This window comes from Meles meles, chromosome 8 (genome assembly GCF_922984935.1).
Source record: "Meles meles chromosome 8, mMelMel3.1 paternal haplotype, whole genome shotgun sequence".
Classification (NCBI taxonomy): domain Eukaryota; kingdom Metazoa; phylum Chordata; class Mammalia; order Carnivora; family Mustelidae; genus Meles; species Meles meles.
Window position 1 is genome coordinate 58,230,408 of NC_060073.1, and position 19,143 is coordinate 58,249,550.

General features: G+C 37.4%; 1 protein-coding gene across 1 annotated transcript; it reads left to right on the forward strand.

Annotated features, from left to right (window-relative positions):
- Positions 1 to 2,192: 2,192 nt before the first annotated feature.
- On the forward strand, positions 2,193 to 19,041 carry LOC123948765 (olfactory receptor 51A4-like). The gene is given in 3 exon segments (XM_046015920.1): positions 2,193 to 3,147; positions 17,871 to 18,173; positions 18,869 to 19,041. Coding segments are annotated over 3 exon segments (1,431 nt in total).
- The last annotated feature ends 102 nt before the right edge of the window (positions 19,042 to 19,143 follow it).

The following is a 19,143-nucleotide window of genomic DNA, read 5'->3' on the forward strand; positions in this document are numbered from 1 at the left end:
ATATATGTATTCTATTTTTTTTAAAACATTTTATTTATTGAAAGAGAGACAGTGAGATCATGAATGAGGAGAAGGTTAGAGGGAGAAGCAGACTCCCCGTGGAGCTGGGAGCCCGATGTGGGACTCGATCCTGGGACTCCAGGATCATGACCTGAGCTGAAGGCAGTCGCCTAACCACCTGAGCCACCCAGGCACCCCCATATGCAATCTATTTTTTTTATAAACTTTGTAAGTATATAAAAATATTCCATGATTTTAATCAGCCTTGGAAGATATGAATAAAATATATGATAGTAAATCCAAAGAATTGATCTATGTCTGGGAAACCCTTCTAATGTAGAGCTAGAAAAGAAAATAAAAGCAAAGTAAATAACACTTGGAAAGCATTTTATTTTATTTTATTTTTTAAAGAGTTTATTTACTTATTTGACGAGAGAGATCACAAGTAGGGAGAGAGGCAGGCAGAGAGAGAGGGGGAAGCAGGCTCTCCACTGAGCAGAGAGCTCAATGTGGGGCTCGATCCCAGGACCCCGGGATCATGACCCGAGCCGAAGGCAGAGAGTCTTTAACCCATTGAGCCACCCAGGCACCCCACTTGGAAATCATTTTAAAAATGAAGTAATCTTAAAAAAAAAAAAAAAAAAAAAAGAAGAAGAAGTAATCTAGATATCACAATCCTAGATTCCAAGATATACTACAAAGCTGTAGTAATCAAAACAGTATGGTACTGGCATACAAAAACATACACTTAAGTTAATGGAATGGAATAAAGAGCCCAGAAATAAACCCATGCTTCCATGGTCAGTTAATACAATAACAGAGGCAAAAATATGCAATGAGAAAAAGATAGTCTCTTCAACAAGTGGATGCTGGGAAAACTAAAAAGTGACAAGCAAAAGAATGAAATTGGGCCATTTTCTTACACCAGACACAAAAGTAAACTCAAAATGCCTTAAAGACCTAAATGTCAGATGTGAAACCAAAAAATTCCTAGAAGAAAACATAGGCTGTAACTTCTTTGATATCAGCTGTAGAAACATTTTTCTAGATATGTCTTCTAGCAAGGGAAATAAAAGCAAAATTAAATTAGTAGATCCTGGGGCACCTGGGTGGTTCAGAGGGTTAAGCCTCTGCCTTCAGCTCAGGTCATGGTCTCAGGGTCCTGGGATCGAGCCCCGCATCGGGCTCTCTGCTCAGCGGGGAGCCTGCTTCCCCCCACCCCACCCCCCGCCTCTCTGCCTACTTGTGATCTCTCTCTCTCTGTCAAATAAATAAATAAAATCTTTAAAAAAATAAATAAATAAACTAGTAGATCCTACTCCAAAATAAGAAGAGCTTGCACAGTGAAAGAAAATATCAATAAAATAAAAAGGAAATGTACTGAATAGGAGAAGATATTTGTAAATGACATATATTATAAGGGCTTCATAGATAAAATTCTATAAAGACCTCATACAATGCAACTCCTAAAAAACAAATAACCTAATTAAAAAATGGCTGGAAGACCTGAAGAGACATTTTTCTAAAGAAGGCATATAAATGGTCAAGAGACATGTGAGGAGTGCAACATTACTAATCATCAGAGAAATGGCGCCTGGGTGGCTCAGTGGGTTGGGCCGCTGCCTTCGGCTCGGGTCGTGGTCTCGGGGTCCTGGGATCGAGCCCCGCGTCGGGCTCTCTGCTCAGCAGGGAGTCTGCTTCCCTCTCTCTCTCTGCCTGCCTCTCTGCCTGCTTGTGATCTCTCTCTGTGTGTCAAATAAATAAATAAAATCTTTAAAAAAAAAAAAAAAAAAAAAGAGAAATGAAAATCAAAACCACCATCAGGCATCACCTTACATCCACCAAAAGAAATGACAAGTGTTAAGAGGATATGGAGAAAAATTGATGACAGTTTACTAGTATTTCACTGGGAAAATGAAATTAGATTAATATCTGAATAAAAAATTTCTAGTTTCTCAATAAGAAAAACATGGTCAAAAGGAGTTTTCTTCACCTACTATATAGGTAGATATTAGTCTAAATTGACATCCACTTCTCACTGTATGATAGTTTCATAAATATTTTATTCTGCTGAAAAAGAGCTAAAAAGAGCCAAAATTTCAACAACTGCATTTTTCTACCAAATTTCCAGACAACCATATTTACTAACTCAAGAATCTCTATTTCATTGTATAGAGCCCTCTAAATGCATCATGTCTATTATTAACAAATCGAATGTTGAAATCACCACCTTCTTCTTGGTTGGGATGCCAGGGCTGGAATATGCACACATCTGGATCTCTATAACCATCTGCAGCATGTATCTTTTTGCTATTCTGGGAAACTGCAGCATCCTTTTTGTCATCAAGACAGAGCCCTCCTTGCATGAGCCCATGTACTATTTCCTTTCCATGTTGGCCATGTCTGACATGGGCTCGTCCTTCTCTTCTCTACCCACCATGGGGAGGATCTTCTTAGTCAATGTCCCTGAAATTTCTGCTAATGCCTGCTTTGCCCAGGAATTCTTCATCCATGGATTCATAGCAGTGGAATCTTCAGTGCTCCTGATCATGTCATTTGACCGCTTCCTAGCCATCCATAGCCCTCTGAGATACAGTTCCATTCTGACTCCTGCTAGAGTTGCAAAAATAGGAATACTATTATTCCTTAAGAGTGTCCTTCTAGTGCTGCCCTTCCCCTTCACTCTCAGAAGTTTGAAATATTGTAGTAAAAGCCAATTATCCCATTCCTACTGTCTCCACCAGGATGTCATGAAGTTAGTCTGCTCTGACAACTGAATTGATGTCATCTATGGCTTTTTTGGAGCACTCTGCCTTATGGTAGACTTTATGCTCATTGCTGTGTCTTATGTCCTGATCCTCAAGACTGTGCTGGGAATTGCATCCCAAAAGGAACAACTCAAGGCCCTCAATACTTGTGTTTCACACATCTGTGCAGTGATCATCTTCTATCTGCCCATCATCAACCTGGCCATTGTCCATCACTTTGTCAGACATGTCTCACCTCTCTTCAATGTTCTCATGGCAAATATTCTTTTACTTGTGCCTCTAATGATGAATCCCATTGTGTACTGTGTAAAAACCAGGCAAATTAGAGTGAGAGATCTAGCAAAATTGTGTCAGAAGCAGATACAACAGGGATGCCTGGGTGGCTCAGTGGGTTAAAGCCTCTGCCTTCGGCTCAGGTGGTGATCACAGCGTCCTGGGATCGAGCCCCACATCGGGCTCTCTGCTCAGCAGGAAGCGTGCTTCCTCTTCTCTCTCTGCCTGCCTCTCTTCCTACTTGTGATCTCTGTCTGTCAAATAAATAAATAAAATCTTTAAAAAAAAAAAGCAGATACAACAATGATGTGTAATAGGAAACATAGTAGCCAGTTGTTTGGGTGGGGAAAGATTTCTAAGATAAGTTGCAGAGAAACTAATATTTGACATGAAGATGTATCAGTATCACTTTTTGTTATTATGTAAGATTTATTTCATTCACCAGTAATACTGGTCATGGATATAAATAGCAGAAAGTGCATATCTTGAGGTCTCCCTCTTAAGGCATCTAGGAAAATCCATGACCAGGATGAAAATAGATGTCTTATAATGTGATCTATGATAAAAACAAAAAAAAAAAATGCTAATACAGAAAAATGATCATGTATATCCTTCCAAGGGATATATAGAAGTGGATTCCTCATCCCTCAAATGCAATCCATCTGTATTAATTTCTTTGAGGTCAAAACTCAAATTACAACCTAGTCTCTTCCTCCCACTATTTTTATTTTAGTCATCTCAGTGTAAGTCATTGATATCACTTTAATGAAATACTGCAATAACCTCACAAGTTTCTAAACATCTACTTTTGCTAATTTCTAATTGATTCTTTATGCAAGGCAAGAGTTGTGTCTTTAAAATGAAAATTGGATAATGTGATGATGACTCTTTTAAATACGAAGTTTATTTTTCTTTGAGAATAGAATTAAAGCAATGAAGTTCATACTATAAGACCATACATTGACTGAGTCTTCTCTACTTCTCCAACATCATCAGACAGTCATTGAACTCCAACCATTTTGGACTTCTGCATATTTGTAGAATTTATAGAGCACTCTGCTTTTTATAAGTTATCACATCTGACCCTCAATTTTAGAATATTCTTGATTCCAATTTCATATATTTATTTGTATTCAATTTTCAGTTATGTTCTGACTTAATTTCACTCTAGAATACTTCCCTAAACCCTCAGTCCAAAACATGACCTTCTTTTTGAGTTTTCTTTTATAACTAGTTTATCCTCTGTTTATTATTATTTGCAATCACAGATATAATTTCATTCTTTTCTTTTTACTTTCTGAATAAAGTGTGCTTTCAAAGAAAGGCAAATCACATTCATTTTGTTTCTGTATCCCTAATATGTAGCATATTTTCTGATAATGAGTAAATCTGCAGTAAATAATTATTGAATGAATATGCAACTGAAGCCACATTTGGAGAAAGGGAAATTACTTTGGAAGAGCTCAGTAATACTCCACCCAGATGTGATATAATTGTCTTCAGCTGTGTACTACAAAAGCAGACATATCACAGATGCTCAAAAATGCTAAAGAAAAAATAATATAGGATTAAGGAAGAATTTATTGTTTTGGTTGTGCTAAGTGACAAACAGTCCAACTTACTTTCCTAACATGACCTCAAAACTCGGATCATAGAATAGAGTTTTCACCTTTCTCATGCCCACTCATTAACTCAAGTCTTATCCACAAATCGCAACAGTTCTTGTCTCCTACATTTGTATCCTCAGGTGAATCAAGAAACAAAGTCCATAAATGTCAAATGCTTAATGAATAATAATGAACTCATACTTGGAAGATACTTCTGAATTAATGAAAAGTTTTTACAGCCATAAACATTGTTTTTGAACCTCTTATATGTGCAACATGTGCTTTGAGGCATTTTCAGGCATATATTTTATTTGATTTTCATAATACCCTATCTTTATATAAAACATTCCTGCCTATTTTTTCAGTGGAAGATAGTGAGGCTCTGAGAAATTGATTTCGTGAAATTCACATAGACAGGAAATTAAAAGCTTTAATTCAAACTTTATTATTTATACCCCAGGATAATACTATCTTGGCTACATATTAGCTTTCACATACATTCAGGATTGCACCTGTTTCCACAATGTGTCCCAGAATAGGAAATCCGATGACCAGAGCAGAGCAAGAAATTTTTCTGTTTCTTGGGTGTCTGAATCTACCCCAAAGTTTCACAGTGCACCTGTGAAAGCAGCCAATATGTTATCAGCTTCAAAAATACAGTAGTGGGGCAGCTATAGGATAGAGAGCTCCATTCCAAGTAAGATAAATTGAAAAGTAGTTAAGTGATGGGCATTAAGGAAGGCATGTCATGTGATAAGCCCTGGATACTATACAGAACTGATAAATTATTGAACACTACATCTGAAACTAATGATGTACTATATGTTAGCTAACTGAATTTAAATAAAAAAAAAATTTTTAAAAAGAGAGAGAAGTAAAGGATCACAGGTACCAAGTAAATTGAGAACTTACCAGGGCAAATCCCGTATCACTTAAAGTTTTGAGAATAATTCTCTTTTGCTTTATGTTCTGTTCTCTAGGTCTGCCAGGGTAGCATCCTTGCATTTTTTGACCATCTGAGTTTTGGCCTTGTCCCTTCAACTTGGGTATTGGCAGTCTGCTCCATTGGAATCAAAGCGGGGGCTCCATCCTTTGCACCCAAAGAGGAAACAGCCTTGTCTCCCAAACCTTTGGCTTTCTGGGTCCAGGGTAGTCTTGGCGGCCCTGCTGAACTCTGAACCACCACTGGGGTCATTCCTCCCTTTTCTCCAAGGTTAATGCATTTTTGTAGCTTAAAAGCTACATTGGCCGGTTCCATAGCCTCTCAAATGTCTGACACCTTTCCTTCATTTCATCTCATTTATGTCCGATCAGTAAAAATTGCAAACATTTCTGTTTGTGTATAATGCTCTAAAATCCGTTTGGCTTCCTATACAATTAGCAAGGTCATCACAGATTTTATTCAGAAACTAGAGGAAAGAGACCTCAGTATACAGCTGAGTTCATCTTCTCTGAAACAAAAGGCTTTTGAAATTTTGAAGAGTGCTAAAGGAAAGTATCTAAGGATGTGGGGAGGGAGAGTGTGGCCACTGTGATTAGGCCACTTGTATGTGATTAATGGAGTTTGTTCAAATCAGGCTTCTAACCTGTCACAGAGACTAGGAGGCAGGGGTCCTATCTTTCTTGATGATTTAATTTCAAAGGGATGGTTCCCATGTCCTTGAGAAAAAAGACATTCCTGATTATAGAAGATACTGTTCAAAGAGGCAGAGAAAGGATTTATCATTGTAAATTTTCTAAAGTAAATGTTATAAGAAAAGGCAGATCAGGGGCCTATCTCAGGTTTTAGTTGAAACAACTAGTAAATTCTTTTGGCAGGGTTCATGACCTCAGGAGAGGTCATGCACACCTGGGTGGCCCAGTCGGTTAGCCATCTCCCTTCAGCTCAGGGTCCTGGGATTGAGCCTTGAGTGGGACTCTGTGCTTAGCAGGGAGTCTGTGTCTCCCTTTGCCCTTCCCCTGCTTGTGCTCTCTCTCATATAAATAAATAAAATCTTTAAATATATATATGTATATTTGGATGTCTACAAACATGGATTGGTTTTAGTAATTAGTATCTATCATTTACAAAATTGTAAAATAGCACAAAGACACAATAAGGCACAAAGCCACCAATAACCAGGATCAGATAACTCAGAAGGCTATGTCTAAACAATGCATAGTTTTCCACTGAAGCACAATTTTTTTCCCTTTAGTGTCCCCCATTTAAGTAAAATATAATGTCAAAGAATAATTATGCTTTTTTTTAAGATTTTATTTATTTGACAGATGGAGATCACAAGTAGGCAGAGAGGCAGGCAGAGAGAGAGGGGGAAGCAGGCTCCCTGCTGAGCAGAGACATCCCCCCCCCCATATGGGACTTGATCCCAGGATTCTGGGATCATGACCTGAGCTGAAGGTAGAGGCTTTAAGCCACTGAGACACCCAGGCACCCCAAATAATTACTCTTAATTGCAAAAGGACGCTAACTCATTAGATTTGGGGGCTTATATATATAAAGGCAGGAAAGATGTTAAATTGCCATAAAGGTCTTGCTAAATTCACAGTGCTAGAGATTTTCATAAGCAATCTCAGATTGGGGGCATGGGTGGCTCAGTGGATTAAGCCTCTGCCTTCGGCTCAGGTCATGATCTCAGGGTCCTGCATTGGGCTCTCTGCTCAGCAGGGAGCCTAATTCCCCCTCCCTCTCTGCCTACCTCTCTGCCTACTTGTGATATCTCTCTCTGTCAAATAAATAAATAAAATTAAAAAAAAAAGAAATTTCAGATTGAGGGGTGCCTGGGTGGCTCAGTCAATTAGGCATCATCCTTCTGCTCCGGTCATGATCCCAGGACAAGGGATCCAACCCAGGGGCAATCTCCCTGCTCAGCAAGGAGTCTGTTTCTCCCTCTCCCTCTGTCCCTCCGCCTTCTTGTGCTCTCTCTCTCTCTCCTTCTTAAAATAAATTAATTAATTAATTAAATTAAATTAAATTAAAAAAAAATCTCAGAACAAAAAGCTGCTGGTATTTGCTATATTGAGACTAGGAAACCAGTCCAAGAAATTTTCTCCATCTGATTTCCTCTATGGTCCCTGTACACTTCAAACAAATTCTTCTCTTCTTGAAGTCGTCAAAACATCTCTAGGCTCCTTGCTTTTCTACAGAAGTGACCTCTCTGAACCATTTGAAGGCTGAACTGTATAACCAATTGACAGGTCTGTTTTTCTCAGAGGACTTTGTCAGCACTGGCTCTGTAAGGTCAACTTTAGATCCTTTACAGTTGTTGATAGTACCTTATTACATGAACAATGTTCTCAAGTATGCCATCCCCAGCCATGCTCTGGTTGCTTAACCAATTTTTCCAATCACTTCTTGCTAAAAATGCGAACCAGCTTTTATTGGACCTATAGAAATACTGCATTGCCATGAAAAGTAAGTTTACTCAATAAGAATTTTTGAACTTGAAGAACTCAGTTAGAAATAGGTAACATTTTGGAGCTCCTGGGTAGCTCAATCTGTTGAGCATGTGACTTCAGCTCCAGTCATGATCTCAAGGTCCTGGGATCTGGTCCCGAGTTGTGCTCCCTGCTCAGCAGTGAGTCTGTGTCTCCCTCTCCCTCTGCCCCTCTGTCTGCTTGAACATGCACTCTCTCTATCATATAAATAAATAAAATCTTTAAAAAAAAGTATGAAACATATTTAAATGTTTCATTTCAGTTTATAAAAGCATTGTCTCACAGATTATTATAATTGCAGATAACTTAAGAAGACTTTTATATATCCAAAAATAAAACATTAGGGGTGCCAGGTGGCTCAGTTGGTTGGATGACTGCCTTCAGTTCAGATCATGATCCTGGAGTCCTGGGATTGAGACCCACATCCAGCTCCCTGCTCGGCAGGGAATCTGCTTCTCCCACTGACTTCTCTCCTTTCATGCTCTCTCTCTCTCTCAAATAAAATAAAAATCTTAAAAAAGGAAAAATAAAAAATAAAACATTAAAAAATTAAACAATATTCAAAACAAACACAATAAAATGAACCTCATCAGTGCAATCAGAGTTGTTTAATTCCTCTGCTAGATCCAAGATTAATAGTCTACCAGAAGGGTTTCTCTCTCAGCTATGAACAGTCCTGGGTAACATGACTCATTCCGCTGGCATGGACTGATAATTACCTAAGAATCTGGTTTTGAAATGTGGAGTACTACTACAGTCCTTTTCCCTAGGCACTGAGACCAGCCTTCCATGTGAAGACCCAAAACTCTGGCGTATTGAAGATTGCAGAGCTGTCAGATAAGCACCAGAATAACAAAGAAATACTATCTAAGATATTTAAAATACCTAAAATTACTTAAAATGACTATAATTAGTATTTTTCTGATGATTTTCACAAGTTCCAAGGAGAGTTGGTAAAAGAATAATACAACTGACAAGAAAATTTTGTTGGATTCTCTGATATGCAAAACAGGATAATTAAGTCATTACAAGAAACAAAGTTCTTGATAATCATCTCTAAGAATAATGATAAAGCAGATTTTCAAGGACAGTAGATGTTGCAAATAGAAATTTTTCTGAGGATAGTACCTTGACTCACATTAGTCGTAAGAAACAATATATATAGTGTAACAAGCAAGTATCAAAACTACACCAAAAACATCAAGAAAAGAGATTCAGCCAGTCTAGAATAGGACCTAGACATCTGCATTTTTATAAAACCCCATAGTGAACTCTATCTGTATCTCCATTTAAAACCCCTTGATCTTGAAAATGCTCAATGACAATTAAAATTTCAAAATGTTTTCAATTTGTAGAAGAAAACCCCTGTAGCTTTCAGGAAGTAAATCTAGTGGAGGAGGCAGGCACAGAAAGGCTTAGTTACATAATCTGAAACTGTTCTAATATTCACATGGCATTCTGGGATCATGGGTGGGGCGACCATAATTGTATCAGAAGGAGCAGAGGAGGTTTCAGAGTGTTCTCCACAAATGACTAATTCTGACACTCTCATGGTCTCTGGTCTCCTCTGAAGGTTTACCTGTGGGGAATTTTCTTTTTCTTCTGAGTACATCCTGTTAAGCTGGACCCTCCAGAGGTTTCTGGGCCACTGGGAAAACATCAAGGATGGCTAGATTGTGTGGGTCAGCATATATCAATGTGTTTATACATCAGCACAACTCTAGTAACTGTGTGCCACCTCTAGTCCCTCTTTATTGTGACGTGTGGTACAATGATGTGCCTACCCACTTGCTGGTAAGTTTCCTGATAGTCACAGGTGTCAGTCCCTTTTGATCAACTCAAGCAAGCCAGGTCTGTATTATGAGTCCGTGTGCTTCCCCAGTGCTTAGCATGAATGCCAGCAGTCCAACTTTCTAAAAAGTGCAATACATGTGAACACATAGGTGGAAATTCACGATCCTGCCAGCCATGGGAATCAACTTGTTGATAGGTGCAGATCACAGCAAGAAACTCCAAGAAAAGAACATTGACCTAGATATTGAGTGATGTGGTTTGCTGTTGTCATAGTTGTCCCCTTATGTGATAATATAAGTTGTTTCTGGGTGTGGGTATGTGTGTCTACTGAGCTTTGGGTGGGTATCAGAGAAAAAATGGTGGCCGCTATCAGTCTTTCTCCACAGCCTGTCCTAACCCTGCATGCTTCTGGTTAGATTTAAATCCTTGCTTTACATTTCCCTCTTGATAAATAAGAAAGCAACCTTATGATTCTAATAAAAACTGTATCTATGAGCTCATAGTTTTTAAATCATCTTTTAAAGGTGTTTTTTTGCATAAATTTTATTTAATTTGAAGACACAGCCCTGCAAGATGAAGTTATAAATTTTTCATTCATTCATTGTCAGTACATATCAAATATCGCTAACATGGGATCCATGCAGCCAGAGAGAGGAAGCCAAGCAGTACCATCACCAGTGGGACCCCACTGTGACCTGAGCTACTGTTAATCCCTGACAGAGAATTTGAGGATTAATTTGGGTTCACTAGGTAGGAAGGATTAAAAGAAAACAAAACAACAAAACATCATTTCCAAGCTGTAGGAATTATAGATATTGCTCAAATTTTACAACATTAAAATTGTAAAATTCTATCTTAAGCTCACCTAACACAAAGAAAAGAATCTACAGTATCATTTGGAAATATGTATCCTTTAAACAAGTGACTGCTGCCCATTGATCAAGCAATCCTGCATTTCAGATCATCTTATAAAGAAAGAGTATGCAGCATGAAGCTCTAAACACATGAAATATTTAGAGGCTAATAAGCCCAGCTGGTAGAGCAAAGGACTTAAGTGGAGGAGTGAGCTGGGAAAGAGGCTGAAAATGTGTGCAGCCAAACTAGGGAGAGGACAAGGTCAGACAAGGAATTGGACATTAGAGCGCACTTCTGAGTTTTCTTAAGAGAAGACGGACTGATCAAATTAATGATAGAGGAAGGCAACTCTGACACCTAGCACAAAGGCAATTGTAACAATTGTGTACATATATTGTCCCCCCCTTTTGACAGTTTTTATTTTAAATCTAGTTAGTGAACATACACTGTAAAATTAGTTTCAGGTGTACAATTTAGTGATCTGGCAATTCTATACACCCCCGGGGCTCATCACAGCGAGTACCTTCTTTAGCCCCCATAATCTGTTTCACCCATCCCCCCATCCACCTCCCCTCTGGTGACCATAGGTTTGTTCTCTAGTGTTAAGAGTCTGTTTTCTGGTTTGCCTCTCTCTTTCTTTTTTCCCCCCATGCTTCTTTGTTTTCTTAAATTTCACATGTGAGTGAAATCATTAGGTATTTGCCTTTGTCTGACTAACTTATTTTACTTAGCATAACATTCTCTAGTTCCATATGCATTGCTGCAGGTGGCAAGATTTCATTCTCTCTTATAGCTGATATATATATATATATATAATCCTAAGATTATACAAAAAGGCAGCACCTTGCAAAGGGGATGAGGGAAAGTGAGGGCAAGAAAAAAGAACAAAGCAGTGTAAGGTGACATTGCTAGATGCCTCTTGGAGGAAGAATATTAATTCTCTAATGACTGTATTGTTGTGAATGAAGAACAGTTTAATTTTATATTTATCCTTTAACAATTTGGAATACAGATGGTTTATTTATAATGTGAATACTCTTCTTCAATATAATTGTCTTTTTATAGACACTGGTTATGGTAAAATATACATCTCTAAATATGTTCCTCATGTTTTCCACTTGTAAACTAATATTGACTGTCTTGAGATTGATTATTCCTTCAAGAATACAAGCCTGATAGCAAGCCAATGTTTGGAGCACAGAATTTGTGCCCGTGATTATTCTTATTTGTTTTGTTTTTGTCCTAACATTTCTTTAGCCTCTTTGTGACAAAGATAGATTGTCCAACAAACGTTGAACAAGAACCAAATGTATCACAGGATCAAGTGACCATGAGATAAATATAAGATATCCTCTGCTCTCAAAGAAAGCAGTGAGGTTAGAGGAAGAGATGTTGATCAAATGAACCATAATAGTAGGATAATCTTGAAAATTTCCTGAAGAGGTTATAGACCAAACCATCTATCATCTTGCAGTGGAAAGTAGGGGATAGTTCTAAAGGTTTTCTAAAATGATGCCTGTCTTGGGATATGACCAAAAATAGATATGGAAAAAAAAAGTATAGTACAGAGCACTTGTAGCATTTGCAAAGGCAAGAGATATGAGACAACATGATATTCTGAAAATTAAAAATGCAATGGCCAGAACATAAAAAGTTTAGCTGGCCATGAAGAGAGAGAAGGTTGGCAATTAACTTCCCTCTCTGGCCAAGATTATACTAAAATCACATTGAGATAACTATGATAAGGGGTTAGTCCCTATTTTCTTTATTTCTTGTTCAGTACATAGAAAAAAATGTGCATTACTTTCTTAAAAGAATTCAATGATTTGTTTTGTAGAAAGCAAACTTCCTCTTGATCTAATATAATTATGCCCTTACCATATCAGAAAAAATATTCCACAGTTCTAACATTTAAATTCCCAATTGTGGCCTCATTTGTTTTGTTTCTTAAATTCCACATATGAGTGGATACATATGGCATTTGTCTTTCTCTGACTTATTTCAGTTAGCATAATACTCTATCAACATCCATGTCATTAAGAATGGGAAGATTTCATATATAGATTTCATATATATATATATTTATATATAAATATATGTGTGTGTGTATATATATATATTGTGTGTATATATATATATATACACACACATATGTATATGTATATATATGTGTGTGTGTGTATATATATATATATATATATATATATATATATATATATATACCTTTGAGTAAATACCTAGTAAGTAGTACAATTGCTGGATTATAGGGTAGTTCCATTTTTAACCTTTTGGGGAAACTCCATACTGTTTTCCTGTGTGGCTGCACCAGTTTATAGTCCCACCAACAGTGCATTAGGGCTCTCCACCAACATCTGTTGTTTCCTGTGTTGTTGATTTTTGCCATTCTAACTGGTGTGAGGTAACATCTCATTGTGAGGTAACATCTCATTGTATTTCCCTGACAATGGGTGTTGTTGAGCAAGAAAACTCAGTGGTAACGTCTTTTGTGAGTAGAGTATTGATCTCTACCTCAAAGGAGGTAGAGAAACATATAGAAGCAGAACAATACATAGAGATAAAGACACTAAAACAGAAGGAAGATAGAAAAGAGCATGATTAAGGGACAAAGCAATGAGAGAATATCATGGGAAAACAATGGATATACCCAAGACTCTGAAATCTGGGGGAAAGAGGAAAGGATTTCAAAGAGATAGAAGCAGACAGTAGTAAAATGAAATGGGTAAAGTAGTGAAAATACAGTGAAGGCCCAACAGGAGAGAAAAAAGGACAAAGACTGTGAAATGTGAGTCAGGGTATCAAAGTAGTAAATACACAGACATATACAAAGGAGTTTTATTTACAGGACATATGGGTACAGAAAAAGGAGATGAAAATAAGCAGAAAGGGAGATGGAAAAGGATAGTGTAAGACTTTCATACCCTTGGAGAGAACCCACTTTTGTAAAACCTTATACTTAACCTTACTCTTCCTTTACTCTTGTCTGCTAGTAAGGCCTACCTGACTCCCGTTTTCTGTCCGTACTGGAGAGAGAGCATACCGTAGTGACGAAGAGCACAGAGTCTGGAGCCCTATTAGCTAGTCGTGAAACCTTAGTTCGCTATATCCTATTTCTATGACTTTGGGCAAAATGGTTTATTGCTGCATGCCTCAATTTCCTTTTATGTTACAGGAGAATAATAACAATATCCTTGTATGGTTGACAGACCCGTATTTGCAAGGTAACAAAGCAGTACCTGGAATACGACAAGTTCTTTGTAAACTTCAGAAGGAAAAAAAAAAGGAAAGGAAGGAAGGAAGGGGCATTTTTGATCATGAAGAGGGAAACTGGAGCACATTATGCTTTGCAACAATATTAAAAACATTAGCTCAGCTCTGCATACTCCTCCAGTGTTATAGGGTTTAAAGATGGAGGGAGGAATTTAAAGGGGATCCTTCAATACTAAAAAATTTGGTAAGGTTCTGTTTCAGGTCATGGGTGATATATCATTGCTGATTACATTGCACAGAAACCCCAGGATTGAGAAAGTGAGTATCAGTAAGAGATGGAACCAGAAATGAGTTAAAGGACACAAGAGACACGTAAAGAGACAGAGACTCAAATGGTCAGTTAGAAGAGTCACAGAAATAGAGACAGAGGGACAAGGACAGAGAGCTTGAGAAAGAGAACATGATGGGGACTGATGGACATGATCCAAGAGTAGTGAGAAAGGATGGTGCTAGAGGTAGGGACTTCTGGTAGGTGTTCCTACCTGAGGTAGGTAGTAGGTATTCCTAGAACATTGGTAGGTATTCCTAGCATCCAGCATGGGAGAAGACAGACACTTAATGGAACTTATGTACATCTTTCATTCTCCATCTCCTCCAGAAGTGAGTGAAACATGAGTTCAAAAAGTAGCCCAAAAAGTCATAAAGAGACTCCTTGTAGTGAGTAGAAATAACTGCTCTTTCTCTGTAGACACAGAGAAAACTTAGATTTTCTGGGATGCATGAGAGAGGTGCATAGATTAAGTAATAGGGCAAGGTAGACAGGACAAGGTTTTACTGGTGAAGGAGAAAAGAATGTTGAAAGTTAATATCATCAGACCATAAGAATTAAAAGAATTGATGTTTGGCAATTATGACAGAAAACCCTTTGGGTGAGGGTGGAGGGTGTTTGTGTTTGGTTAGGATAGACCATGGGAGGTTAATGAGCAGCTCTCTCTTGATATGGGGTCCCAGGAAGAGATTTCAGATTAGACTGGTGAGTAGAACATCCAGAAGAGTCAACAAGTCAATCCCTTAAGGAACAGGATGAGAACATATGGATCAGGAATTGTTGGACTTGGGAACTAGAGATTTTTCCTGGAGGCTGTTTCCCTGCTCCTTCTGAAGCTTTCAGTTGTTACGTGGGACAAGGCACACTTTATAAAAGAAGGATATAAAACTTGAACCCTCGTGTTCCAAACCCTGCATTAAAAATTCAGTTTCCTCTACTAGGAAAGAAATCCACACACTTAAGTGCAAACAGTTGAAACTTAAAAGAAAACTCAAAATCTTTGCCAGGAAGTTCTCACCCTGGTCAGGACAAATACCAGGGATGTTTAAGAGTTTGTAGATATAGGCATTGTTGAGGAGAAGGGTAAGATCCTGGTATTTTCTGCATATTTTTGAAGAAGAGATAATTTGAGAAATGATAAGGAAGGTTAGAATTTAGTAATTATAAACATCTAATGATATTGTTCTTTATACTATTATCTTCCTTGCACACACATACACCTACAGCATCTTGACAGATGAAAGGAAAAACTTTATAGACCGAACCAAAAAAAAATCAAGGAATATACTATTCAATACTTAACAACTGCTGTAAAACAGAATGCTTTCCCATGTTTGCAAGAAACAGTTGAGCAAAATAAAAGTTTGGTTAATTTACCGCCTAAAATTGAATTCTACAGCACAATGACCACGGAGTGAGAAAATTATAAGAAACTATTAAAAAAATGGGTTAATTGTTTTGATTGTCATTAATTTTGTATAATTCAGTAAACAAATATAACTGGTGTATTAAAAAGCCTAAGAAGATAATTCGTAGAAGAATGAAAATAATCATTTATGTGAAAGAATGATCTGCCAGTAAACAAAAGAGAATAGCTTTTTTTTTTTTGAGGGAAAAGGGGCTTAGAAATAACATTTATTAATAGCCAGAGAGAATTTCTTACATCATTTAGACATGAGCTGATAGTAGAAAGACTCATGAATTTCTGGCTATTCTTAATGGTTGTACAATTTTGGACAAATAACTAGACACCCCAGCGTTTTAGTTACTCTGTTTTTATACGGTTACTATAATAACTAAATAAAGTAAGATATATATACTTAACAGAGGGACCAGTGCCATATTATTTAGGAAAAGATTTATAACTTTAAATATTATTTTTAAATTTGTATTGGGCAATATATATTAGTATATATTAAATGTTATATTATTTGATTTAGTGAACCCCTTTCTGAAAATCCATGCTGAAGAAAACCTTAAGATATGACAAAAATTGATTTACAAGAAGATATTCATAAAATGTTAGGTGCAAAAATAGGGGCCTAGAACATTAGTAAATAATATAGAGATATCACATTATGTGAAATGAAAAAAGAATATAATTTATACAGTGAGATCGACAACTACATAGACAAATAAATATACATTGGTAAATAATATAGAAGTCAAAACAATGAACATAAAGCAGCATATCCTCTCTGATTATCTATTTCAACTGGGTAAAGTCTTGGACTATCAAATAATTTATATTTTGTATACACCAATTCAAATTTATCTGAGAATAATTAAAAAAATTCATTTGGGGACTGGTATATATTTGTCTAAGTCAGTTTGATAATAAACAGAAAAGTGTAACAAATTATCATTACCAAGTATTGAGAAAGATAAATAAATTGAGAGACAAAAATTCTGACGTAAAATTTAATCCTACAATTATTAATATTAAATAAGAGACAAGTGCATAAGAAGGTCTATTATTGTGTGCTTTGGAACCACATATGCAGGACTACTCAGATTCCTAGAAAAATAAGTAAAAGAATTAGATACGGAAATCATTTGATATGTAGATGACAGAACTAATCAATTAAATCATTTGATTTAATTGAGATATGTGTTCATATATATGAACAACTTTTTTTAAATGGGAAAACATTATGAAGTAAAGAATGGTAAATAAATAAAAATGTTATATGTCATTATTCTGATTAGTAGATAAATAGGCCATTAACATTTTGTCCTTTACTGTTAGGTTTTAATGTATCCAAACATATATTTAAAGAAACTTCAGAGGTTCATTTGTGACCAATTCCCCGAATTAGCTTTCCTCTTGAGGATTTAAAAAGTCATTCAATCACAACTTCTGCTGTAACTGGAGCTTCCATGTTTACCTGAATTTTGAAAAACTAAAAGGAATCAAAAATATTAAAATTATATATCATGACCTTTCCTTTTCATCATGTTGCATTTTCACAGAACATGCATGTTAATTTTTAGAAAAACAGAAAAATATGTTAAAACAATGAGATTAAGGATATAAGGGTACTCTCAAAAAAAAAATAAGAATGAGAATTGATCCACAGGCTAATTTGAAGGAGATCAATTCAGCGTCCTTATTTTCACTTAAATTTTGTTGTATTAATGTACACAACTTATCTAAAGGTTTATATTTCTCTATTCTGCATGTAATTTAATTTTTCAAGGCTGTGATGTATACCCGATAGCATCCTAGCAAAGATCGCAGGTCCCTGTATACAGTGCGACCAGACTGCATATTTTATAAGCTGTTCCTGACCTGATGATTCAGCTGCTTGGGATGTCTGTCTTCCTACTTGTATTTGTGTAAGTCATTTGAAGAACACTAATGATTGATTTTACATGAATATAGTAGAATTTGCTCACCATTCTGAATAGCCTGTGACTTTCTCAGCATCCGTCACACCCAAAGGGCTTCTGAAGCACCACCATGGTGGTCTGGAATAACAGTGGTATTATGGAACCCACCTTTCTCTTAGGGGGTTTCCATGGGCTCAAGTCTGTTCATGCTTGGCTCTCAATTCCATTTTGTCTTGTATACCTTCCTAGGCAACATCACCATCCTCTCTGTTATCTGGAATGAGTCTTCACTCCACCAGCCCATGTATTATCTGCTGTCCATCTTGGCAATAACTGACCTGGGCATGTCCATGTCTACACTCCCCACGATATTGGCCGTGTTATGGTGGGAAGCCCAGGAAATCAAAGTAGGAGCCTGTTTCACTCAGCTCGTCTTCATCCACACCTTCACATTCCTGGAATCTTCAGTGCTGCTGGCCATGGCCTTTGACCGATTCATGGCTATATGTCGTCCACTGCACTACTCAAGCATCCTCACCAATGATAGGATTGGTAAGATTGGTTTGGGCTGCTTGCTACGAAGTGCAGGAGTCGTGATGCCAACCCCCATATTATTAAGGTGCTATCATTATTGTCACGCTAATGTCCTCAGCCACCCCTTTTGCCTGCATCAGGATATTCTGAAATTATCCTGCTCTGATGCCAGTGTTAACAACATCTATGGGTTGTGTGTGGTCATTATCACACTGGGCACAGACTCAGTCCTCATCCTCCTCTCCTACGTCCTAATTCTCCATGCTGTACTGGGCATTGCATCTCGTGAAGAGTGACTAAAGGGGGCGCCTGGGTGGCTCAGTGGTTTAGGCCACTGCCTTCGGCTCAGGTCATGATCTCAGGGTCCTGAAAGAGATTCAAGGAATTCTCCAAAAAATCACCTATCTAGAAAGCTGCACCTTTAAGAATCTGATGGAGAGGGCGCCTGGGTGGCTCAGTGGTTTAAGCCGCTGCCTTTGGCTCAGGTCATGATCTCAGGGTCCTGGGATCGAGTCCCACATCGGGCTCTATGCTAGGCAGGGAGCCTGCTTCCCTCTCACTCTCACTGCTTGCCTCTCTACCTACTTGTGATCTCTCTCTGTCAAATAAATAAATAAAAATCTTTAAAAAAAAAAAAAAAGAGTGACTAAAGGCACTCAACACTTGCTTTTCCCATGTATGTGTGGTGCTTATCTTCTTTGTACCTCTAATAGGGGTATGCATGGTCCATCGCTTTGGGAAACACCTGCCTTCCATAGTCCACATTCTCATGGCGGACGTTTACCTGCTTCTTCCACCAGTACTTAATCCCATCATCTATAGCGACAGGACCAAGCAGATTCGTCTTGGAATTTTCAACATGTTTAGGCAAAGTCCAAGTCTTTAGAAAACACATGGCATTGGTCTGGAGGAAAATTTTCTCCATTAGATTCTTTTTTTTTTTTTTTTTTTAAGATTTTATTTATTTATTTGAAAGAGAGAGATCATA